This window comes from Vulpes lagopus, chromosome 5 (genome assembly GCF_018345385.1).
Source record: "Vulpes lagopus strain Blue_001 chromosome 5, ASM1834538v1, whole genome shotgun sequence".
Lineage (NCBI taxonomy): Eukaryota > Metazoa > Chordata > Mammalia > Carnivora > Canidae > Vulpes > Vulpes lagopus.
The window spans coordinates 99,773,600-99,799,560 of record NC_054828.1 but is presented as its reverse complement, the minus strand read 5'-3'; the positions used below and the strand labels follow the sequence as shown (position 1 = coordinate 99,799,560).

The window sequence follows — 25,961 nt, the reverse complement described above, 5'->3', positions numbered from 1 at the left end:
AACTGCTGAGCCACCCAGGGATCCCCTCATTAATTAATTTTTTAAAGCTTATTTTGTGGGCAGACCTGGTGGCTCGGAGGTTTAACGCCACCTTTGGTCCAGGGCATGATCCTGGTGACCCAGGATCGAGTCCCGTATCGGGTTCCCTGCATGGAGCCTGCTTCTCCCTCTCCCTGTGTCTCTGCCCCTCTCTCTGTGTGTCTCTCATGAATAAATAAATAAAATCTTTAAAAAACAAGTTTATTTTGTTTTTAGTAATCTGTACACTCAATGTGGGGATTGAACTCACAACCTTGAGATTGAGAGTCTTATACTCTTCCTGCTGAGCCAGCCAGGTACTGCCTCCCCTACAGTATTTTAAACTCACCACATCATACCTCTCTCTACCCAGTTACTCATAACTTGGTGCTACCTTTTCACTCTATGCCTCCCCAGAGCCACTGGGTCACATAGCCCCCACCTCCTAAGTCTTTCTCAGATCCTTCTACTTTTTTCCCATCCCACTGCCTCTACTCTAGGTCAGGCCATCATCCCTTTTGCCAGCCTGCCAACTGATCTCTTGCCTAGACTCTCTGCCCTGTCTAATCCCCTTTACTGAAGCCTGAGTCATTCCTATAAACAGTTCCTGTAATATCCCTTAGACATTCCCATTGCCCCTTAGAATTCTCTTTCCTAACTCCACGCCCTGTACTGTCCAGCCATCAAATTCATAGCACTAGGCAGGCTAAAGGGGAAGCTCTAAGATCAACTAGTTCAACCTTCCAGGAGCTCATGCTTGTCCCCTTTGTGACTTTTCTGCTACCTGGAAGCAATGTTGTCATCAGAGTAGGAACCTCCTTGTGGAGGCAACCCAAGGGCTGAGCCAGCTCCCCTTTGAGGGCTCGAGAGAACCATGAAATCCTAAAATGCACATTTCCAAAAAAGACCTTCTGGGACTGACCCTGAGTTTCATGTTTTCAGCACAGGGACAGATGGAAGGAGAACCTCCCTCACAGGAGAAACTACCAAACTCCTGACTCTGGTTTTCTTTCCCTCAGGGGCTAGCTTGCTTTGATTCTTGCTATTGTACCCTTACCTTTCTCCTAGGATACATTCCTCCACCTTTAAAATCCAGACTTCCTTAGAATAGCTGAGACAGGCTTGCCTCTTTCCAAAAGAATGTTACTAAATAAGTTTGTGAAAGATAAGAAAAAAAAGAGAGAGATGAATCATAGAAAACACAATAAAATATAGTCCTTTATTCAAAGCCTGGCATCTACTCTCAGATTAGTTACATTCTATACCCCCCATCCCTCACAAAAGTTCCTTTCCTGATATCACAAAGCTTCCAGACCCTTCAGTCAGCTCCGCAGAGCCTGCTCGAAAACTCCATCCTCAGATTATGACAAAAACCAACTCTGTCTCATCTAACGTTTTCCTGAACATCCATTTCTCTTCAGCTAAGTGGTAGGATGCTAGAAACTGACACAAGGAATGTCTTGGGCCTTTAGGAAATCTCTTATCTTGATTCTTTAATCACAATAGCCGTGCCAGGAAATTTTACCCACAGGAGGCTGGATGTGCCCTGGGATTTCTGGCATGGTCTGAGAGACATGTCTTCTTTATTTTTATTTTTATTTTTATTTTTGAAGATTTATGTATCATGAGAGAGAGAGAGAGAGAGAGAGAGAGAGAGGCAGAGACACAGGCAGAGGGAGAAGCAAGCCCCTATAGGGAGCCCGATGTTGGATTCGATCTCAGGACCCTGGGATCATGCCCTGAGCCGAAGGTAGATGCTTAACCACTGAGCCAGCCAGGCATCCCAATAAATAAAATCTTAAAAAAAAAAAAAAAAAAAAAAAAAGTACTGCCATATGGGAGGTTAGCAAGTGTTTGGAGATTAAAAGAAACCCTTGGACCAGACAAAGGGTGGAAAAGTCTTAATCTTCAAAGATAGCAAAGGCACCTCCACCTCCATAGGCTGCATGGTTCAGCTCACAACCATGCCATCAACCAGACCTAAACTTCACTCCTACTTTGGCTATTTAGCTTTAAGACCTTGAGCAAGACACTTAACCCCTCTGAGCCTCAAATTCTTCAAAATATGATTATGGACTGACACCTATAGCAAAGGCTTGTGCTAAAAATGTAAATATATAAAGTGTTCATCACATGTCAAGGGCTTCCTTCATATTAGGTCCCTTCTCTCTATGCCAGCCATCCTCATCACTAAAGAAGAGATGTTGGGGATCCCTTGCTCATTTACTTAAAAATAATGGGCAAACACTTTAAAACTTGTGATGCATTCCTTTGTAATTTATGGTGTCCAGAGGCCTGTTCACTGGAGAAAGGCTTCCTGGTTTAGAGAATTCTAGGCCAGAGGAAAGGGCAGAATTATAATCCCAATACTGCTGGATGACTCCAGGTGAATTATTCAACCTATTTGTCAGTACAGAAATGGAGAGAGTGATGTCAGATATGTCACAATACGTTTTCTGTGGGATCTCCAGTAAAAGGATTATGGTAACAGCTAGTCAGTGTGCATAACAGAACACTTCTGCTTTTTTCTCTGTGTCAGAAGAGAGCTGACACAGGTTCACACTGTACACATGGCGTAAAAACTCTTGGGAATCTGAAACTTTATGGAGTTAATAAGAAACAACAGACACCTGTTATTTGCATAGTGCTCTATGCTGAATAGTTTATAAAGCATTTTCATATATTGTCACAACTGATCCTTACTCCACCTGTGAAATGGAATTAATGTTCTCATTTTGTACCTGAAGAAATTTGGGTGACACACAACATCAAGGTAATTCAGGCAAATGTGCTTTATTTTTTACTTTGCCTCAGCTATATAGAGCATTATTTTTTTCACTTTAATAATTTGTGATCATGGACCATCACATATGCCATCACCATTCAAACACAACACAATCTTCTTTTCTGGGGACACTGCCCATCCCTGCACAGATCCCATACCCAGGGTCACCAACATGTAGCTGTAAATCACCAGAAACTCCACAAACAACTGACAACAGTGAGGGATCATCTTACCCTTGATTATATATAATGATGTCTGGAAGTAGTTTGGAATGGATTGGCTTTTTATTTTTTCAATTTAAAACAAATTTTTATCAAGATTTATTTATTTGAGAGAGCACTTGGAGGAGAGGCAGAGCGATAGGGAGAGAGAATCCCAAGCAGACTCCTCACTGAGCATGGGGGGGGGGGGGTGCGGTGTGCCTGGATACCACCTCCAGATAATGACCTGAGCCAAAATCAAGAGTCAGGTGCTGTTGGCTTTTTAAAAAGTTGTTTGCATTCATTTGGGGGACTGCCAGCTAAGATTCAATTCAATTTGGTTTTTTGTTTGTTTCTGTGAGGGAATGGAGGCTGAGAATGCTGGGATTGCCTAGAGAATTGGCATGGGAAAATAATGATTTAAAAGCGTTAGGCACATAACTAGTTAAAAGTCCATCAACAGTAAGGGGACTGAAACCATCTCCCCCTTTGTGGAGAGGGGGTGGGAATGGCGAATAGGTAGGGTCCCTTTCCTAAGGGCCTCTTTTCCTGGCAGGGCAGCACTGGATATAGGGCCTGTCTAGAGGCCAGGCCTCGGCTGGGAGTGGGTTCTGTTCAGCCCAGGTGTGGGGTGAACTTGATAGACCTGTCAATGCAGTTGGGGTGACTTGGGAGGGGGTCAGTGTTTTTAGACTTCTCTCCAGCTAGCACCCTCCCTGGGGAAGCTGGTAGCACCCGGGGTCCTCCTGGCCCCAGGGTATGCGGGTTCCATCACCACCATGAGGCAGGCGCTCTGCTGGGCGCACTTATTTGTTTCCAAGTGTTTGCCCTGAGGCAGGCGCCCACGTGCTCAAGGTCTTGCATACAAGGGCTCCCCAGGGACGGCGCAAGGAGGAAGACCCGTCTGCGGGTGGCCAGGTGACAGGGTACGGTGGCTGGGTCTGTGAGGGCTCGGGAGAGCCTGAGCCCCTGCCCCCACCCCAATTCTCCAACAGCTCCAGGTCCGCATTTGCCCCTGCAGGCCTCCGCTTCGGCCACGACCCTTGCCCTGGGGTCGTCCACCTCCAGCGAGGGCCCCGAGCCGCCGCCTCCCCAGGTCCCCGCGGGCCCGGCAGCGACCTCCCCCGGCCCGGCCCGGCCCTCTCCGCCTGGCTGGCCGGTCGCTGGGGGCGGGAACCTGCCCCCACCCCGCGGCGTCCCCTCCCCTTCACTTCCCCCTCCCCTCGGTCCCTCCCTCCCCTCCCCCCCGCGGCGAGGCGGCGGCGGCGGCGGCGGCGGAGGCTGAGGCGGTCGAGGCTGAGGCGGCGGCGGCGGCGGCGGCGGCGGCGCGGCGCGGCGGGCGGGGCTCGGCTCGGGCTCCGCGGGCGGGCGGGCGGACATGGCGGCCAACATGTACCGGGTCGGAGGTAGGAAGGCTCGGCCCGACCCGGCCCGTCTGGGAGCGGGCCCCGGGAGTGGGGGATCGGGGCGAGTTCACCCTAACCGCCGGGGGCCGCGGGCGCGGGGGGCAGGGGCGCCGGGGCCCGCAGGAGGGGCCGGGGCTCCCCACCCCCGCCACCCGCCCCTCCCCCGGCCGGGGCCCGCCGGGGGCCGGCGCCCACCTTCCCCCTCGCTCGCACCCCCGCTCAGTTTTCTAGGGCCGGCCGGGCCTGTACTTGGGGGTGTGAATTCTCAGCTGCCCCCCTCCAAGACGCCCCCATTGGGTGTCGGCCGTCGAGCCCCCAATGGGGTGCTCTTTCCCTGCGTGGCTTCCAGGCAGTGGGGGTTGGAGAGGATGGGGGGACACCGTCCCCCGCTCTACTCCTTCACCCCTTCAATTGGGAGTGGGGGGTGGGGGCGATGGGGGCTCAGCCAGGGCACAGCTGGACAGGCCTGTTTGCGGGGATAGGGCCCTTCACCTCTCCTGCCTCACTCCCCCCTCCCGTTTCTTGCCCAGCCCCCCCAAGATGGGGCGTAGTGGGGCCAGGGCACCGCGGCCAGAGGTGGGGAGTTGAGCTCTGCCCGGACGTTTGCTCTGGTGACTGCCTTCTCAGCCCTCTGCAGAAAAGAGAAATAAGGTCAAACAAACTTTCTCCCTACTCACGACGCCCTCCTCCCTCCTTCTTGGTAGAATAATAATTCAGATAAGTGGCGTGTTTGTGTGTGAGACTTGGTCTTCTCTGCTCATTAGCTGAGCTCCTGATGGATGGTAGTGGGAATGGCCTGGCCAAATGAGGCCACTTTGCAGAAGAGAGACGACGGAAAGAGCCTCTAAGATAGACAATAACAATGCAGCCCAGCCTTTCAAATAAACACACAGTGGGAAGTTTCCAGTGAGCCTATTACATGAGAGGAAAAGCCACACTTGAAAATTTTTATCTTTTTTATTGAAAGCCTGCGGTGATTTTTTTTTTAATAACAAGACCCCAAATGGATCTGTATTAAATATGGCAAAGAGCATAACAAAATCCTGATAACCATCTCCAGAGAGCTCTGTCTCTCAGAAAGGGAATCCCCTTTCATGCCCCCCCCCCCCCCCCATCATCCCAGATAGAGCTGTGGAAAAGTTTGTCAGTGTGCTTCCTCTTACCTATTCTGCTCACCTGATTTTTTTTTTTTTTAAGTTGGTGATTGAAATGTACTTTGGGCTGCTAAGCTTTTCAAGATGCTCTGAATTTGTCTTAGGTCAATAGTTTTATGTGAGAAGCATACTACAGGGTAAATTGGATTGGAGGGGAAAGATGTGGAAGCAGTTATAGCATGAAAGACACATGTTTAGTCAGCCCTGACTACTCGGTGATGAGGAGTCTTTTTGTTTATTATTAAAGAAGTGATGTGTGGCATGAAAGGCTCAGAGAGCTTGATAAAACATTAATTGTTAAATGAAAATTTCAGGAAAATAAGGGTCTGTGAATAGTAGGCATGAGAAAATATATTAAGGTTGTATTGCTAAATTTGCTTTTAACCGGGAATGAATTATGTGCTTCATTTTGAATGTGCATAGCCTAATATAGAAAGTCATAGATTGACAAATGTGAACTTTCTGTTGAAAAGATTAAGGTCTTTACTTCCTTTAATTACAGATTATGTCTACTTTGAGAATTCCTCCAGTAACCCGTACCTAATCAGAAGGATAGAAGAACTCAACAAGGTATAAACGCTAAGTGTTCTTGATTCTAATATTAAAAAATAATTGTTTTCCATTGAAGAGGAATTAGGTAAAGGGCATAAGAGGTGATTTTACTTTCAGTCCTGGACTCTTTGAAACTAGAGATTGAAGATTAGAGAGTTATGCAGGATTCTGAATATTCTTTTGCTTTTATAATTACCTATGATATTAAATGTTACTGAATATTTAACATCTGCAGATTTCTGGGATGCCTGGGCTTAGTGGTTGAGCATCTGCCTTTGGCTCGGGGCGTGATCCCAGAGTCCCAGGATCAAGTCCCACATCGTGCTTCCTGCATGGAGCCTGCTTCTCCCTCTGCCTTCGTCTCTGCCTCTCTGTCTGTGTGTCTCTCATGAATAAATAAATGTTAAAAAAAAAAATCTGCAGATTTCTTCACGTTGCTCAGATCTTCTCAGCAGGTCACTCTTGTAACTCAGTCCCTTTTTATATTTAGAATCATAATTGTATTTCTCTCAGGGAATTATTTTTTCCTCTTTCAGCTTTAGAAAGAGGAAGCTAGGAAATGTAGTATTGAAGGGAATTTGTAAAATTTTGGACTAGGTCAACTAATAAGAATACAGTTTTGTTATAATGTAAAGTAGTTTCCTACTTTAGGCCTGACAGCAGAAGCTTTGTGACTGTTTGCAGTAGGTGAGCTTATTATAATGGTAGCATATGAAAAGCCATAAACTATATGAACCATGGATTACTAATGGTGCTCTGGTTTCCTCCAAACCAACTTTGAAGATTATTTGTTTGACTTATGAGAGTTCATAGTGTTAAAATGTCGGAAGCTGTCTAGCTAATACCTTTCCTCCAAAGTACCTTCTAGAGACTGGGGCAGTTCTGAGTCCCAGGATGTAAGATCTGGTTTAGGGCATTTCTGGTTTATGAACCCTGAGATCTTGGTTTGCTTTTGGAGACATCCCCATGGACCTTACATCTATAAAAATTCTGTTGTAGTTGAGACCACCACCATGAAATGAAGAAAATGGCCTCAGGATTAGATCAGTCTGTTGGTGGGAACAGTTGGGGTGTCATTCTGATCTTTTTTTTTTTTTTTTTTAAAGATTTTATTTATTTGTTCATGAGACACACAGACACACACACACACACACACAGAGGCAGAGACACAGGCAGAGGAGAAGCAGGCCCATGCAGGGAGCCTGATGCAGGACTTGATCCCCGGTCTCCAGGATCAGGCCCTGTGTTGAAGGCGGCGTTAAACCGCTGAGCCACCTGGGCTGCCCTCATTCTGATCTTCTCTTTTATTTTATTGATGTGTAAGAGTGTAGGCAACTTGAAACTGTTCATGAGTTTATTTAGAAAATTAAATAGGATACAAAGAGAAGTGTTGGCCTATGAAACATATTCTCTGGCTGCTTCCTGTCCCTCTGACCTCCACTCTTACTGCTCTCTGCCTTGTTCATTTAGCTCCAAAGACAGTAGACTCTTGGCTGTTTTCACATACACGTACCTCAGGACCACCCCACCAAGTTGTTTCTAATTCCCTGTACCTTGCTCTACCTTGCTCTTTTCCATATCATTTATCACTTTCAAATATAGTTAATTATTGTGTTTGTTTTCATTGTCTGTTTTCCCGGACTAGAATGTAAGCTCTGTGTGTAGTGATCTTTTCTGTTCACTAATGCATCCCATCCCACATGCATCTATGTGCCTTAGAGTAAGAGACTGGCACATAGTTAAGGCATTCGGTAAATATTTATTGAATTAATGAATTTCTCACACGTCTGACGTTAAACAAGAACCTTAACATAAGGAATAACAGAAGTCACTTCTTTTGGATAGAAAAGGAAAGGATTTTAAGGACATTGGAGTTGGGGATGCCTGGGTGGCTCAGCAGTTGAGTGCCTGCCTTTGGCGCAGGGAGTGTTCCTGGGGTCCTGGGATTGAATCCCACATTAGGCTCCCAGCATGGAGCCTGCTTCTCCCTCTGCTTGTGTCTCTGCCTCTCTCTCTCTCTCTCTCTCTCTCTCTCTCTCTCTCTCACTGTGTGTCTCTCATGAATAAATAAATAAAATCTTAAAAAAAAAAAAAAAAGGACATTGAAGTTTAAGCCTAAAGGATGAGAAAGAGGTAGCCATGGGAGAGATGCCTGCCACACTAGCGTTCCACATAAAGGCCCTGAGAGGATCAGAGGTCAAGCTGGCAAAGTGGGGAAAGTTAACATGATGGAAAATCCAAATAATGAATTTAAGAACACCTTTATACTCTAATTGATAAGCCAGGATAAGAAAGGACATTAACCTCGGGGTACCTGTCTGCCTTAGTCAGTAGAGCATGTGACTTGATTTTGGGGTCTAGCGTTTAAGCCGCATGTTAGGTGTAGACATTACTTAAATAAAAAAATGAAAAAAAAAAGGAACATTAACCTATCTTATTAACTATTTTCATGAAGTTTGTTTATTTATTTTAATAATCTCTACACCCAGTGTCGGGCTTGAACTAAGGACCCTGAGATCAAAAGACTCTGAAATCTAAAGTCATTTTGCTCTACCATCTGAGTCAGCCAGGAGCCTAGGGCCCCTATTAATTATCTTCTGAATAGAATGTGTTTTTGTAACAAAATTCTTAGGATAAGCTGTCAATCACCATTGTTATAGACAATTCACTTTTGTAGAATGATTTCTGATTTTAAAAAAAAAATCCTATTTGAAATATTACTTGTTCAATTTGAAAGCTGGACTACAGTATTTTTTTTTTAAATTACAGTAATAATTTTTTTAAAAAAGATTTTATTTATTTGACAGCACAAGCAGGGGGAGCAGCAGGCAGAAGGAAAGGGGGAAGCAGGCTCCCCGCCAAGCAGGGACCCCCCCCACCCCCATGCGGAGCTCCATCCCAGGATCCTAGGATCACGACCTGAGCTTTAGGCAGATGTTTAACTGACTTCACCACTGAGGTGCTCCAGATTATTTTTAAAGATTTTGTTTTTAAGTAGTCTCTACACCAAACATGGGGCTCAGACTCCTAAGCCCGAGATCAAGAGTTGCACATTCCACCAACTGAGGCAGCCAGATATTTCTGATAGTAGATTTTTGTCTCAATTTTTTTTCCTTAAAGTTTCAGGAACTTTTAGGTGCAAAAATAATTATCAGTCCATGAACACAGGTCAGTGTTGATTATCTTATGTTCCCTTTTTTCCTCTCTCCTAATTTGTACACAGATATTGTAAAGATTATTTTCTGGAGGACGAATATAAGATTTAAAATTATGAAAACAACTTTTGGTAAATTTTATTTAGTCATTGTCTAGGTTGGGTGTTGCTCCTACCCTTTTTTTTTTTTTTTAAGATTTCATTTATTTATTCATGAGAGACACAGACAGAGGCAGAAACATAGGCAGAGGGAGAAGCAGGCTCCCTGCAGGGACTCCAGGATCACTACCGGAGCCAAAGGCAGCTGCTCAACCACTGAGCCACCCAGGCACCCCTGCTTCTACTTCTAAAGATTATGTTTGCATGCATGGTGAGAGAGCTATGTGCACATTATAATGGTATAGTCTCATGAGGTTTTGTAAGTTCAGTTTGCAGAAAAATTGGCATATTACTTGCTATTTCTTTTGGTTTTGTTGCATATGTTGTATAATTTGTTGTGCACCTTCATATTCTGTATAGTTTATTAGCTATCTGACTTGCTCTGAGATTCATTTTACTGTTTCGAGTCTTGCGGCTTTTGAATGAGGAGAGGGGAGTCACTAATTTGAGTGTCTGATGACACCCTCTGCCTCCATCTACATTTGCACATAGAAGAATTTGCACATAGAAGAATTTGCACATAATTTCAGGAGATTCCCTTATGTAAGCCAAGACCCCTCCTGCCATTTTGATTCTCTTGGGAATAAAGACAGAAATTGGGAAAGGAAAGTCCCTTTTCCTTCAAATAAAATAAATTTTATTTATTCATGAGAGACACACAGAGGCAGAGACGCAGGCAGAGGGAGAAGCAGGCTCCCCACGGGGGGTCTGATGTGGGACTTGATCCCAGGACCCTGGGATCACACCATGAACCAAAGGTAGATGGCTCAGCCGCTGAGCCACCCAGGCATCCCAGAAAATCCCTTTTCATTTGTTCTTTATTTTAGACAAACCACAGACTTTCTGAAATGGAAGTATGTGTGTGTGTGTTGGTTTTTTTGTTTTGTTTTTGTTTTAATAATGTACTTCTAAGTCTGGGATAGAAACAGACGTGAATATGAAGTTGACTAAAATGAATTTAGAGCTTAAAGAAAAGCCCCTTATCGCTACAGGATGTTTTAGTAACTGTGCTTCACAGAATAGGGATTTAAGAGGCTGCAACCTAAGTGGAGAAAAGAACACAGCAAAGAAATTAACGTCCATTGTGGCTGCTTTTTTATTTTAAAGATTTATTTGATAAAGAGAGAGAGCATGCACGTGTGTCTTTGGGTGGGGCAGAGGGAGAGACAATTGCCAGCAGACTTGGAGCTTGACACAGGATCTCACAACCCTGAAACCAGCCACTTAACTGAGTGCGCCCCCCTTTTAAGATTTTATATTTAAGTAATCTACATCCAGTGTGGGGCTTGAATTTACAGCCCTGAGATCAAGAGTTGCACGCTCTACTGACTGAGCCAGTCAGGAGCTCCTAACCTAGGTCTTTAGAGGTGAAACTATTTGTAGTGATTTTTTTTTTTTTTTTGTGGTGAAAGATTTTTAAGAATGTTCACTATCTCAGATACTTTTATAAAGTTAAAAAAAAGTAGAAAAATGGCATTTAAAATAGACATATAAAAACACAGGCTTTCATTTTTCATTATTAGGTTCAATAGATTAAAATTAACTACTAAATGCTCTAACATACACTCAGTCTCTGTTCTCATTTGATTACACAGCAACAGTTGTACACCGGGCCTTGGACCACAGTTTGAGTAGCTTAACTTTAGAGGCATGCTTGAAAGGGTGTATTTGTATAGAGGAAGGGGAGTACTGTAGTTATTAACTACCCAATAGCCAAGTGTGTGCATCGTTCAGAAGAGACTATTTTGAACTATGTTGCTCCATCTCAAGCAGGTTTAAATAAGAATTTAATTAGTTTTGTAGAGTATTCCTAATGGAGGAATTCACTAGAGAGGCAGAAAAAATATGCCTTTAAATGCTTGCTTTGGGTTTTGAACATGCTTTTGTCTTAAGACAAAACTGATAAAGAGCTTGTAATTGTAGGCATTGATAGATTTTATTTACAAGAAATATTGGCCTGTTCATTTATTAGATTGCTGGATCATTAATTCTGGAGGATGTATTTGATCACAGCATTGTGAAATATAGAAGCACTTTGGTTAGGATTTAATATGATTTCAATTCAAAGGGGCAATATTTCCCCATGACTATTTCTCACTCTAAAATACTGCTGCTGAATTTCATAAAATCGACACATTTACTGCAACGTATATTATTTCTTTATGTCCGAATATGTAAGCCCAGAGAAATTCTGAAAATTTGTTCTCAAATTTTTTTGAAATTGGAAATCACAGTAGGATTTTACTGTAATCTATTTATGTGTTTTTAGAAGGAACTTTGTAATGAATGATTGACCTTGAAAGTTCTCAGCATTCATAAGGAAAGGAGGAGAGTAGGATCCTGAGCCCCAGCTGCAGTAAATTACAACCTAACTTAATATTGGTTGTATTCTAGACCGGAGTCAAAAATACATAAGAGCTTTAATGTTCATAACTCAGAGTTTTTAATACTTTCACATGTGAATGTAAAATAACTACTACTGAGAATATTGACTATTACAGATTCATAGATTTACCTGGGCTGGAGAATGCTTTTCCAAGTCGTCTGCTCCATTCTAATGGGTGATGGCTGCCCAAATTCACAGAGGTTCACCATCAGTCAAACATTTTGGAAGTGTTTAGGAGAGAGAGCAAGCAGCATGATTTTACTCAGCCTATGCTTCTGGGAGTGGGTTTGGAGGAGATATGTTTAACTGTTTTAAATAAGTTAAATTGTGGCTTTTAAAATTTGGGGGATTAATTTCTCAAGGCTAATCAGATTTCACTCTCTGGCTCATTAAAGTGATCTGATCACTTTAGTTTAATTGATGCTAGTAAGTTACTGTATGTTTGACATTTCAGTTTCACTTGGAACCATTGCAAATGCTGCTCATCCTCATTTGAATTTTTTAGCTCTCTGATTATCCTGCAGTTGCGGTTGGCACAGTATAAATGAGAGTGTTTTTACAGTTATATTGTATTTAGTTTTATTTTATAAACTATTTGAATCTACTATTCAGTACAAATAACTTTTATTTTTCTTATTTCTTAGACTGCAACTGGCAACGTGGAAGCAAAAGTAGTGTGCTTTTATAGACGAAGAGATATTTCCAACACACTTATAATGCTTGCAGACAAGCATGCTAGTAAGTTGTCTTTTTTTTTTTTTTTTTTTTTTGAAAATTAAAAAACGTTTTAAGGTTTTGTTTTTCATGATAGGAGGAAAAATACTTTTTGTTGCCTGTAGCTTTTTGCTTTCACATTTGTCTTCCTCTTAGTTTAGATGGGAGTAATTTTTTTGGGTGGTACTTGGTTTTAGTATATATTTTCTTAGTTGCATCACATGTATATTAGTCAATACATTGAAATAGAATTCTTTGCAAGTAGGCTTCTGCAGATGATCAGGGCAGTGTTTTATCATCTGTAGTTTTCAGTGGTGGTTTTAAAAGGATTTGAATATGAGGACATTTATACTTTGTTGGTATTTTGGAGGATATTTTTTCCCCTCTAAAGCAACTGGGTAATATTTACAATTTTAAAACTTTTGATTATTATATGTATATAGTTTTAGACACGTATGGAAAAAGATTTGCCAGAAAAAGAAGTACAAAGTGATTGAGATATGGTGAACTCCTGTAGATAGCAACTCTGAGCCCTTATTTTGGATTTAATCTTTATTGTATGTTTTCCCCCCAATCAACAACTTGGACATTCAGGTGCTCTACCTCTTTGATTTTTAAAATAACAAACAGAATCATAAAAAAAAAAAGTGATTTAAATTTTAAGAAAGAAGAAATATATGAAATATAAGTACTTTATTTTGAAAGCCATTTTCAGCCTACAAAATATATGAGACTAGAACCATATGTATGTGTGTTTTACAGTTTGGCACTGATCTGTAATGCTCTGGTCTTGGGGGTCCTCAAGCTTTTTAAGTGTTTTGGTAAGGGAGGCTATTGTGTACACAGATTTGTTCTGTATCTGCCTGATAATCATTTCACCACTGTGTCACTGGTTTAATCAGGCAGATTGGTTGTCACATAAGTCAAATTCCTACTGTATTTTCTGCTATAGTTCATAGTGGTTTTTTTTTTTTTTTTTTAAGATTTTGTTTATTTTAGAGAGGGAGAGAGAGAGAGCGCGCGTGGGATGCAGGGCAGGGGCAGAGGGAGAGGGAGAGAGAATCCCAAGCCAACTCCATGCTGAGGTTGGAGCTTGATCCCAGGACCCTGAGACCATGATGTGAGCCGAAAGCAGGAGTTGGATGGTTAATTCACTGAGCCACTGAGGCACCCTTGTAGTTAATAGTGTTTTAAAATTTTGTGTGTGTGTGTATGTGTTTGTGTGTGTGTGTATGTATACATATATATAAATAAAGGATGATATAAGTTCTATAATATTTATAAATTATGTATTGATAGATTTAGGACATTTATATTGTCCCTCCTGTATGAGACCAAAATACTGCTTTTTAAAATATCACTCTGATCAGTTATTTTACCTGTAGCTAAAAATCTATGAATTCAGTGTGTTATTAGAGTGGCTCTGCAAAATCATTTGGATTTTATTTACCATTTACAAAATAAGCTTAAGAAAGATAAAGGGGTGCCTGGGTGGCTCAGTTGGTTTAAGTCTCTGCCTGTGGCTCAGGTCATGATCCCAGGGTCCTGGGATCGAGCCCCATGTCAGGCTCCCTGCCCAGCAGGGATTCTGCTTCTCCTGCTTCCTCTGCCACTCCCCCTGCTTGTGCTGTCTTGCAATCTCTCTGTCAAATAAATAAAATCTTTAATAAAAAAAAAAAAAAGAAAGATAAAATATCTCAATTCATATACTTTTGGATTTAATTTAGCTTCTATTATAGCTTCCAAAGTTGCTGCAAAAGTAGTATGGTATAAAGGTTGTTAGGGGATCTGCTGACTATTCACGGAGGGCTATATTTTGGTGCTATTTTAGGCTTGTGGATGTAGAAAATCAGAATTGATTAGGCTCTTAGTATTGACTCTTAGAAACCAAATTTAAGAGATTTAAAAGAGTTAGTCAATTTATATAATGGCAGTCATATAGTTTAGAGAAAGACCTGGGTTCAGAATCCACTTTTCTAGCTGCTGCTTGTCTTGGGAAAATTTCTTGCTCATTTCCATTTTCCTCATGTGTAAAATGGGATTGAAAAAAATCACTTTACTTTGTATTATATATATTTTACCACAATTAGAAAAAATTAAGGGAAAAAATTATGCCACTATTGATGGGAGAATTAAATGACCTAAGTTCAGGGATCCCTGGGTGGCGCAGCGGTTTAGCGCCTGCCTTTGGCCCAGGGCGCGATCCTGGAGAGCTGGGATCGAATCCCACGTCGGGCTCCCGGTGCATGGAGCCTGCTTCTCCCTCTGCCTGTGTCTCTGCCTCTCTCTCTCTCTCTCTCTGTGACTATCATAAATAAATAAAAATTAAAAAAAAAAAAAAAAAAAAAAATGACCTAAGTTCATAGATAGGTGCTTAATAAATGTCAGTTGTTTTTTCTATCTCTTCAGCAATTTGTATATCACCTCTTGGGTAGATAACTTCTGTCAACATTTGCCAGTTTCTGCTGTTATTTATTGAGTTTACTCTCAAAGGTAACTATATTTTTAGATATGGTGGGGTCAGAAGTATCTTATTGTATTTGTTTGGTATTGACCAAAATTTCAGGTGGGAAAAATAAAATTGCTTGGATAGTTCTTGCTATATAAAGAGGTTTCAAGGGAGGATTAATGGAGAGAGAGTCATACATTTGAAATATTTTATTTTATTTATTTATTTTTTTTTTCATTTGAAATATTTTAAAACTGGACTCCTGGATGTGGTTGCCACTTAATTTTCCTGAGCCTCAGTTTCTCCATTTAAAAACCTTTCCATTATGGACTCCTTTAAAACTTTTTATTACGGAAAATTTCAAACATTCAAAAGTACAAAGACTAGTATAATTCACCTGATATTTCCATTACTTTGTTGTAACAGTTATGAATAAATGCCAATTAATCCCTCTGTAGTCTTCTTGTCCCCTTATTTTGAAGCTCATTAGAGACATCTGACCATTTTATCTGTACATATTTCAGTATATATTTCTAAAAGATAGGGCTTCATTTGAACTTACAGAAAGTGCCAAGAATATACAGGGAACTCCCATATACCCTTTACCCAGATTCAGCAAATTAACATTTTGCCCTATTGACTTTATCATTCTTTTTATATGTATAAACTGAATCATTTGAGAGTTAAGTTGGAGACATCTGTGTTTTTCTAAAAGGAAGAAAATTGTTTTATATAATCACAGTATAGTAAACAAGTCAGAAACCTAATATTCACACAAAACCATTATTCATAGGCCTTAATCAGATTTCATGCACCAGTGGCATTCTTTATAGCTATGTATATTTTTTCTTAGTTTTGAATAAAATCCAGACTCATTGTATTTTATTGTCTTGTCTCCTTGATATGGAACCAGTTCCTTAGTCTTTCTGTTTTCTGACCTTAACATTTTTGAAGAAAACAGGCCAGTTATTTTGTAGAATATGGCTCAATTTTTATTTGTCTGATGTTTCCTCATGATTATATTCAGATTATGGTTTTTTGTTTGTTTGTTTTACCAGGTTATGTTTTCTTTGTAGGGATGCCACGGAAGTCCTATTGTGTCCCTCTCAGTGCATTGTATTAGGAAGCACATAATTGGATTTGTCCTAATATTGGTTATATTAGGTTGATGACTTGGTCAAGGTGGTGTCCCTTTGTATTTAGTAAGTTATTTTGGGGAGGTACTTAGTATCTACGTGAATGCCTTCTTCTCAATCTATAGCCTACTCAGTTTAGCATTCTTTGATCGTTTAGGATTCTGTAAACAGTATCATCAAATATCTACTTAGTTTTCATGTTTTTTCTTTTATACATTTTTTCTTTTTTATAGTTTGTTTAAATCAAGATCCAAATAATAGATTATGATTGGTTGGTAGTACTCTTAAGTCTCTCTTTTTTTCCTTGTCCATCTATTTTTTTTTAACTGATATATAATCCACATAGCAAAAAATCTATTCTTTTGAAGTGCACAATTGAGTGGTTTTTAGTACGCTTACAAAGCTGTGTAAGTATTAACACTATCTAGTTTCAAAATGTTTTCACCACCTCAAAAGGAAACCAATTACTTCTCATTCCGCCTTCCTCTCAGCCTCTGGAAGCCACTAATACACTTTCTGTGTCTACATATTGGCCTGTTCTGGACATTTCCTATTACGGTATCATATAATATGTACAGATGGGGGTTTTTGTTTTCTTTTTAAATATTTAATTTATTTATTCATGAGAGACACAGAGAGAGAGAGAGAGGCAGAGACATGGGCAGAGGGAGAAGCAGGCTCTCCGCAAGGAACTTGATGCAAGATTTGATCCTGGACCCCGGCATCACACCCTGAGTCAAAGGCAGATGTTCAACCGCTGAGCCACCCAGGCATCCCTAAGCCATCCAGGCGTCCCAGTTCTTTTTTTTTTTTTTAAGTAAGCTCTATGTCCTACCTGGGGCTTGCATTTAGAACCCTGAGTTTAGGAGTCACATGTTCTACCAACTGAGCCAGTCAGGTGCCCCTTATAATAATAATTTGTGTGTCTGACTTTTTAAGATTTATCATAATGTTTTCAAGTTTTTTTCATATTATTGCCTGAATTTCTTCATTACATTTTATAGCTGAATGATATTCCATTGGGTGGATATACATTTTGTTTATTCTTCAATTGATGGACAATTTGGGTTGTTTCACTTTCTATTTATTTCAAATAATGCTGTTACGAACATTCATGTACAAATTTTTGTGCAGATATTCATTCATATTCTCTTTCTCTTATCCCTTAATATTTTGTTGAAGATAACTGGTTGTTCATTCTATAATTTCCTTTGGTCTGGAGTTGTTTATTGCATATCCATTGTGTTCTTTACCATGGTTTTTCTGTAGATGGATAGTTAGTTTCAGATTCTAGAGGATCTAAATCCACATGGTTAAAAAAAAACAGTAAATTTTTAAAAATCCACATGGTTTTTTGGGAGGGGGGGTGAGGTAGAGAGTACAAGATTACTTTATAAGGTAGTATTGTATACTTCTCCTATGAGATCCATAATGTATTGCTGCCTGTCTCTCTTAACATTTTAATATGAACTGATTTTAGATTTACAGAAAAATTATTAAAAAGAGTACCAAGAAATCTCATATGCTCTTCATCCAGATTCCCAAAATGTTCACAGTTTATTCTGTTTGCTCTATTATATCTATGTACTTATTAGTGTCTTGAGCCATTTGAAACTAGGTTCAAGACATTTCCCCTAATTCCTAAAGATACTTCAGGGTATATCTTTTAAAAAACAAGGAGTTTCTTATCTAACCAAGCATGATGGTACACTAATCTATAGATTCAATCAGATTTTGCAATGTTGCCTACTAATGCCTTTTATAGTAAAGAATAAAAACAGAATTTTTAAAAAAAGATTTTATTTTTTAGTGATCTCTACATCCAATGTGGGGCTCAAGCTTAGAACCCTGAGATTAAGAGTCACATGCTCTACTGACTGAGCCAACCAGGTGCTCTTAGAAATAGAATTTTTAAGCTGTCTTTTTGTAATGTTATCATTGTTGATTGATGATTGCCTTGATTTTTAGCTCATTAAAGTTGTGAAAATTATGCTTTTAGTTCTATTATCGCCTCATTTACTGGGTAGACTATTTTTATGACCAGAATATTCCCTATGTCAGCTATCAAGTTAATCTTTAGGTTCAGGAAGGTTAAAGTCTTGATGTGATTTTTCCTTTTTTTAGTTCTTACCGGCTTTCAAAGATAATGAGATAGTTCCTGGCATACTCCAAAGATCAGTTTCATTATGAACTCAAGGATTTGGACATATTTCATATTTATTATCAGTTATCCTTTCTTTATCCATTTTTTAAAGATTTTATTTATTTATTTGAGAGAGGGAGAGTGCAGGAGAGAGAGCACAAGCAAGGTGAGGGGCAGAGGGAGAAGGAGAAGCAGACTCGTCACTGAGCAGGGAGCTAGCCCCCTTATGCAGGGCTCGATTCCAGGACCCCAGGACCATGACCTGAGGTGAAGGTGGACACTTACTGGACTGAGCCACCCAGGCATTCCTCAATTATTGTCCTTACCGAAACTCAAAAGTTGTTCCACTTTTAGCCAGAGGGCTTGTTTGATTTGGCTCTTGAGTCATTTTGAAATGATCTTAGTAATGCCAAGAGCCTGACATGGGGCTCGATGGATCCCAGGATCATGGGATCATGACCTGAGCCAAAGGCAGATGCTTAACTGAGCCAACCAGGTGCCCCTATGCTTTGTATGTATGTAAGTATGTATTTATTTATTTAAAAGATTTTATTTATTTATTTATTTGACAGAGCACAAGCTGGGGGAACGGTAGGCATAGGGAGAGGGAGAAGCACGCTCCCTGCTGTGCAAGGGCCTGACGAGGGGCACCATCCCAGGACCCTGGGATCTTGACCTGAGCCAAAGGCAGACAACCAACTGAGCCACCCAGATGGCCCCATACTTTGTTTTTAAAAGCAATCTTGATTCTCTTAATCTATTAGAAATGGAATTCTGGCTTAAAGAAAAGATGCCAGTTTCAGATGGGCATGATTCTCAGGACTGATGAAATTTTAAAAAATGATTTCGTCACTACTCTGTATGGCCCTTTACATGTTTTAGATATTTTTTGACATTGTATACTTTTATTTTATTATTATTATTTTTAAAGATTTTATTTTATTTATTCATAGAGATGTAGAGAGAGAGAGAGGCAGAGACACAGGCAGAGGGAGAAGCAGGCTCCACGCAGAGAGCCTGACGTGGGACTCGATCCAGGGTCTCCAGGATCACGCCCTTGGCTGCAGGTGGCGCTAAACCGCTGTGCCACCAGGGCTGCCCGACATTGTATACTTTTATATTGTGATTCCTAAAATGTAAAGCTTTGGCTTTTATTCATTTATTTATTTAAATAGTTTGGGTTTTTAAGGGGAGCCTGGGTGGCTCAGTTAGATAAGCACCCAGCTCTTGATTTCGGCTCAGGTTTGATCTCAAGGTTGTGCAATTGAGCCCCAGATGAAGCTCCACATTCAGCGTGGAGCCTGCTTAAGATTCTTTCTCTTCTCCCTCTGCCCCCTTTCCCCCCCCCCCCCCGCTATTGTGATCTCTCTCTCTCTCTCTCTAAAAAAAAAGAAAAAAAATTTTTTTTCAAGCTATCTCTATAACCAGTGTGGGGCTCAAACTCACAAGCCCAAGATCAAGAGTCGCATGCTTTATTGAACTGATCCAGCCAGATGCCCCTCCCAACCCTTTTTTCTTTTTTAAGATTTTATTTTTAAGTAAAAAATATAAAGCTTTAGAAAATTAAATTTTGTTTCACCTTCCTCTGTATTTAACCTGTTAGGCAAAAGGTAAAGTGTTTTCTATACTTACAGGTCTCTTCTTTCCTTAGAATTTTCTTCCCAATTTTTAAGTTATTGTGTCACTTACTGTGGGCTAAAGTTGGGACATAGGCAGAATGAGATGAGTGAGAATAATTATTTTCTGACAATGTTCATTCTTTTGTCACTGTTTCCACTACAACATGCACACACTTGGAGCTTTGTGGAAGGAAAAAAGGAAAGAAGATGGGAAGATTTATTTATTCCTACTCAGAATTATAAAACCAGAATTAACTCCTGTAGAGAATTGAGGAGAGACTGATCCTGCCTACCTTAAGTCCTGTTCATATTATTGTTTACTAAGTTATTGATGATTCTGGCATTTTTGTGTTATTTTGAGTAGAATCAGAAAGTAGTACTGACATTCTTCTTCTTTTTTTGTGTGTGACATTTTTCTTTTAAGTTAATTAATTAACAATTTTTTTGTAAACTCTACACCCAGTGTGGGACTTGAACTTAATATTCTGAGACCAAGTCACATGCTCTTCCAACTGAGCCAGCTAGGAACACTTGATCTTAAAATTTTAAGTAGTAAGACATTTTAGTATGTGGCAATATTATTAATCAATTAGGTTATGATTTGTTATAGGTAAAAAGTGAAGTGACTTCTATATCCAGGCCTTTTTTTTTTTTTTTTTTTTTTAAGATTCCATTTATTTATTCATGAGAGACACACAGAGAGAGGCAGAGAGACAGGCAGAGGGAGAAGCAGGCTCATGCAGGGAGCCCGACGTGGGACTCGATCCTGGATTCCCAGGATCACGCCCTGGCCAAAGGCAGCGCTAAACCGCTGGGCCACTGGGGCTGCCCTATATCCAGGTCTTATATCGTATCCTGGTCTGAGTCATTATGTTCTTATAAAATGTTTTGGTGTCAAAGGGCATATTGGGAATTTTGTTTTTTTTAAGATTTAGGTAGTACATGATTTATAATTATTAAAAAGATATAGAATGTTTATTGTATTTTATAGGATTTTTGGACTTAAATGGGATTTTATAAAATAATTGGTATCTCTTTTATTTTAAGGATTTTTTTTTAAATATTTTATTTACTTATTCATGAGACACACAGAGGCAGAGACAGGAGCAAAGCAGGCTCCGCACAAGGAACCTGAGGTGGGACTCGATCCTGGAACTCTGGGATCACACCCTGAGCCAAAGGCAGATGCTCAACTGCTGAGCCACCCAGGCGTCTCATATTTTAAAATTTTTTTTTTTTTTTAAAGATTTTATTTATTCATGAGAGACACAGAGAGAGGCAGAGAGACACAGGCAGAGGGAGAAGCAGGCTCCATGCAGGGAACCCGATGCGGGACTCGATCCAGGGACTCCAGGATCACGTCCTGAGTCAAAGGCAGATGCTCAACCGCTGAGCCACCCAGGCATCCCTTTAAAGATTTTTATTTAGGGGCACCTAGGTGGCTCAGTTGGTTAAACAGCTGCCTTCAGCTCAAGTCATGATATCGGGGTCCTGGGATTGAACCCAGCATCTGGCTCTCTGCACAGTGGGGAGTCTGCTTCTCCCTCTACCCCTCCCTACCCCACTCATTTTCTCTGACTCTGTCTCTCTCTCCCCCACTCATTTGAGCAGGGAGCTCGACTCAGGCCTTGATCCCAGGACCCTGAGATTATGACCTGAGTTGAAAGCAGAGGCTTAACCAACTGAGCCACCCAGATGCCCCTTTTATTTATTTATTTATTTATTTATTTATTTATTTATTTATATTTTATTTCATTTCATTTTATTTATTTTATTTTATTTATGATAGTCACACACACACACACACACACACAGAGAGAGAGAGTGAGAGAGGCAGAGACACAGGCAGAGGGAGAAGCAGGCTCCATGCACCGGGAGCCCAAGGTAGGATTTGATCCCAGGTCTCCAGGATCGCGCCCTGGGCCAAAGGCAGGCGCTAAACCGCTGCGCCACCCAGGGATCCCTTATTTATTTTTTTTAAAGATTTATTCATTTATTTTGGAGAGACAGTGAGTTGGGGAGGGGCAGAGGGAGAGAGGATCTGGAGCAGATTCCCCACTGGAGGCAAGCCCTATTTAGGGCTCAGTCCCAGGGCTCCAAGATTATGACCTGAGCCAAAATCAAGAGTTGGACACTCAACTGACTGAGCTATTGAGGTGCCCCTTGGTACCTCCTTTAAAAGACTTGTAACTGGTAATTACAGTTGTTACTTTAAAGTACTAAAATCAGGGTACCTGGGTGGCTCAGTTAAGCACCTGCCTTTGGCTCATGTTGTGATACCGGGGTCTTGGGATCGAGTTCTATATGGAGCTCCCCACTCTGAGGGAATTCTGTTTCTCCCTCTGTCTCTGCTTCCTTCTTTCTCAGTCTCTCATGAATGGATAAATAAAATCTTAAAAAAAAAGGTACTGAAATTGATTGTTTTGAATACATCTACTCTGTCCTTTGCTGGCCTTAGCACACAGTTTGTATATTCTCAGTGCTCACTGTTCTTTAATGTTGGGAATCTGGTCTTGATCATCTTTCAAGTCTTCGTGTGTCTTGTTCATTATATTTGCTTATACAGATGTTTGTAGCTTTAAATTTTTAGCAGGGGAACAAATTTGAAGAACAGCCAGGCTGCTAGTTATTTTTTAGCATCTTGGTTGGTGAAAACAAACTGCCGTGGTTTTTTTTTTTTTTTTTTTTTTTAATTTTATTTATTTATGATAGGCACACAGTGAGAGAGAGAGAAGCAGAGACACAGGCAGAGGGAGAAGCAGGCTCCATGCACCGGGAGCCTGACGTGGGATTCGATCCCAGGTCTCCAGGATCGCGCCCCGGGCCAAAGGCAGGCGCCAAACCGCTGCGCCACCCAGGGATCCCAAACTGCCGTGGTTTTAAAATATGGTGCCCAAGTGCTTTGACATTCCTTCCATTGTTAGATGGAGTCGAGTTTGTTGTGATCAGTACAGTATAGTGGAAGTAATGCTGTGTGACTCCCAAGGCTAGGGTATAAAAGGCTATGCAGCTTCTGCTTGGTTCTCTTGGAATGTTTGCTCTCAAGATATTCTTACTGGGGAATTCAGCCACCATACAGTAAGATGGCCAAGTCACATAGAGAGGCCATGTTTAGGTGCCATGGTTGACAGCACTAGCTGAGAGCCCAGGTGCCACACATGTGACTGAAGGAACCACCAACTGATCCTCTTAGCCATTTGAGTTCCTCTTAAAGCCCTGGTCATTGTGAAGCAAAGGCAAGATTGCTGTGCTGTGCTGAATTCCTTACCCACTGAACTTGTGAACAAAATATAATAGTTCTTGTTTGTGCAATTAAGTTTTGGAGTGATTCATAACTCTGCAGTAGTTAACTGGTACAGGATCATAATGGATTTTCTGATTTTGTGTAATTTCAAGACAATTTAAGATCATTGTCAAAGCTTATCACTGCCTACTAAAAGTATTTAATGAACTATTAGTTTTCTTTAAGTAAACCTCATTTTCTTTTGACAGATTAAATGATCTTGCACTGATGCCTTATGCTGAATATTTTCCTCATACTTAATTTTTGGCCACAGTGAGCACAAGTTAGGAAAAATGCCCTCTTTTTTATTCTGAAATGAAATTCATCGACAATATAACTTATGTAAAAGACAAAACTAAAACTCATTATGTTCTAACTGAAGTATAAAATAAAAAAAATTATAATGGGATAATATATAATACAATACATAATATAATATCATTTATACTATATATCAATATTTGTAAATTCTGGGGCATGACTATAGTGGAAGACATAATGAAGTTGTGAAACGTCTATGTGTACTCATGAAATTGCTAGCAATGCAGTAGTCACAGATTAGACTGAAATGTTATATTAGGGAACTCTAATATTTATTGAGACTTTTCAGAATGGTGCTCTTGGTAAATTCTGAACAAAACAAAGTAGAATTTTCTCTTTTTATATGATAGCTGCCTTCCTAGAATGCAGTTTTATTAAAACCACATCCAAAATATTTCTGTTCTCTTATATAAAATGGGATTAACTTTAGTTTCCAGTAACAGAATCATGTTTTTCACTTGTATAAATGGTCAGAGGGACATTGAAAATCATGTGAATCAGTTCTCTGGTATTGGACTGCCTTCTGCTATATACTGTATATAGGTTGTCTAGCATCCTTTTCTTTCTTTCTTTTTTTTTTTTAGTTTCACATGTACAACTTAGTGATTCAACAGAGCTTTACATTATGTAATGCTCATCATGATAAGTATAGTTGCCATCTATGACCATACAGTGTTATTATAATATTATTGACTATGCTCTACTTTTTAGGTCTGTGACTTATTTATTTTATAACTGTTAAGTTTGTAGTTCTTAATCCCCTTCACCTATTTAGCCCATTGTCCCATACTGACAACCACTAGCTCTTTGTATTTATGAGTCTGTTTTTTTGTTCATTTTGTTTTGCTTTTGAGATTGCACGTGTGAGTAAAATTGTATGGTGTTTGTCATTTCACTTAGTATAATGCCCCCTACTCAACCCATGTTGTCACAAAGCAAGATTTCATTCTTTGTTTTTTTTAAATTTCATTCTTTGTTATGGCTGTGTAATATTTCTGTGTGTGTGTGTGTGTGTGTGTGTGTACATGCACGCATGCTGTATCTTTATCCATTCATCTATCAATAGACACTTGGGCTGTTTCCATAATTTGGCTATCATAAATAATCCTGCAGTTAAGCATAGGGGTGCATATCTCTCTTTGAGTTAGTATTTTTCTTTTTAGGGGTAGTAAGTACCCAGTAGTGGAATTATTAGATCATATGTATGTGTGTGTGTATATATATATATATATATGTATTTAAGATTTATATATTTATTAATGAGAGACACAGAGAGAGAGAGAGAGTGAGGCAGAGACACAGGCAGAAGGAGAAGCAGGTTCCCTGTGGGGAGTCCGATGCGAGACTTGATCCTGGGACTCTGGGATCATCCCCTGAGCCAAAGACAGACACTCAACCATTGAGCCACCCAGGTGTCCCAGATCATATATATTTCTATTTTTATTTTTTTATTTTTATTATTATTATTTTTTATATTTCTATTTTTAATTTGTTGAGGAGCCTCCATACTGTTTTCCACAGTGGCTGCACCAAATTACATTCCCACCAGTGGTGCATGACAGTTCCCTTTTCTCCACATCTTTGCCAACACTTGTTACTTTTTGTCTTTTTGATACTAGCCATTCTGACAGGTGTGAGGTGGTATCTCATTGTAGTTTTGCTTTGTATCTCCTGATGATGAGTGATGTTGAGCATATTTTCATTTGTCTGTTAGCCATCTGTATGTCTTCTTTTGAAAAATGTCTATTTGAGTCCTCTGCCCATTTACTTTGTTGTTGTTGTTGAATTTGATGTCTAGCATTCTTTTATATATGAAATCTTTGTACCATTCCCTCCCACTGTGGTGTCTTCACACCTCCCTTCCCCCAGACCCACATTTCCAAAGGACTCCTTAGGTTGTAGCCTAGTACCCACTGAAAACCACTGCACTAAACTCATTATCATAGGAAAATAAAAACTATGTCTTTCTTGTACTGAATATATGTGCTAACATCCACCATAAGGCTGGGAACGTGGAAGTTACTTGGTATGCACAAATTAAAAAAAAATTTCTGGGATCCCTGGGTGGCGCCGCGGTTTGGCGCCTGCCTCTGGCCCAGGGCGCAATCCTGGAGACCCGGGATCGAATCCCACGTCGGGCTCCCGGTGCATGGAGCCTGCTTCTCCCTCTGCCTATGTCTCTGCCTCTCTCTCTCTGTGACTATCATAAAAAAAAAAAAAAAAAAAAAAATTTCTTGGGGAGCCTTGTTGGCTTAGGGGGTAGAGCATGCAACTCTTGATCTTGGGATTGTTTTTTGTTTTGTTTTATTGTGAAAATTGTACTATATATTTTAAACGGCTTTTTAAAAAGATTTTATTTATTCAAAAAAATATTTTATTTGTTCATGAGAGACACACAGAGCGAGGCAGAAACACAGGCAGAGGGAGGAGAAACAGGCTCCATGCAGGGAGCCTGATGTGAGACTCCATCCCAGGACTCTGG

General features: G+C 40.4%; 1 protein-coding gene across 6 annotated transcripts in view; it reads left to right on the top strand.

Moving 5' to 3' along the window:
* MTA3 (metastasis associated 1 family member 3) overlaps positions 1-25,961 on the top strand; it is a 242,346-nt gene that overhangs the window by 42,513 nt on the left and 173,872 nt on the right. For 4 of the 6 annotated variants that reach the window (XR_005987860.1, XR_005987861.1, XM_041755538.1 and 1 more), the window contains exons 1-3: positions 4,273-4,409; positions 6,066-6,133; positions 12,459-12,552. Coding sequence is in view for 4 of the 6 variants with exons in the window: in XM_041755538.1 (XP_041611472.1) it covers positions 4,382-4,409; positions 6,066-6,133; positions 12,459-12,552 (190 nt within the window). In the remaining 2 variants the exon portion in view is untranslated. Of the gene's footprint in view, positions 1-4,272; positions 4,410-6,065; positions 6,134-12,458; positions 12,553-25,961 lie in introns of those variants that run through there. The other 2 variants (XM_041755540.1, XM_041755539.1) reach the window with 1 other exon arrangement.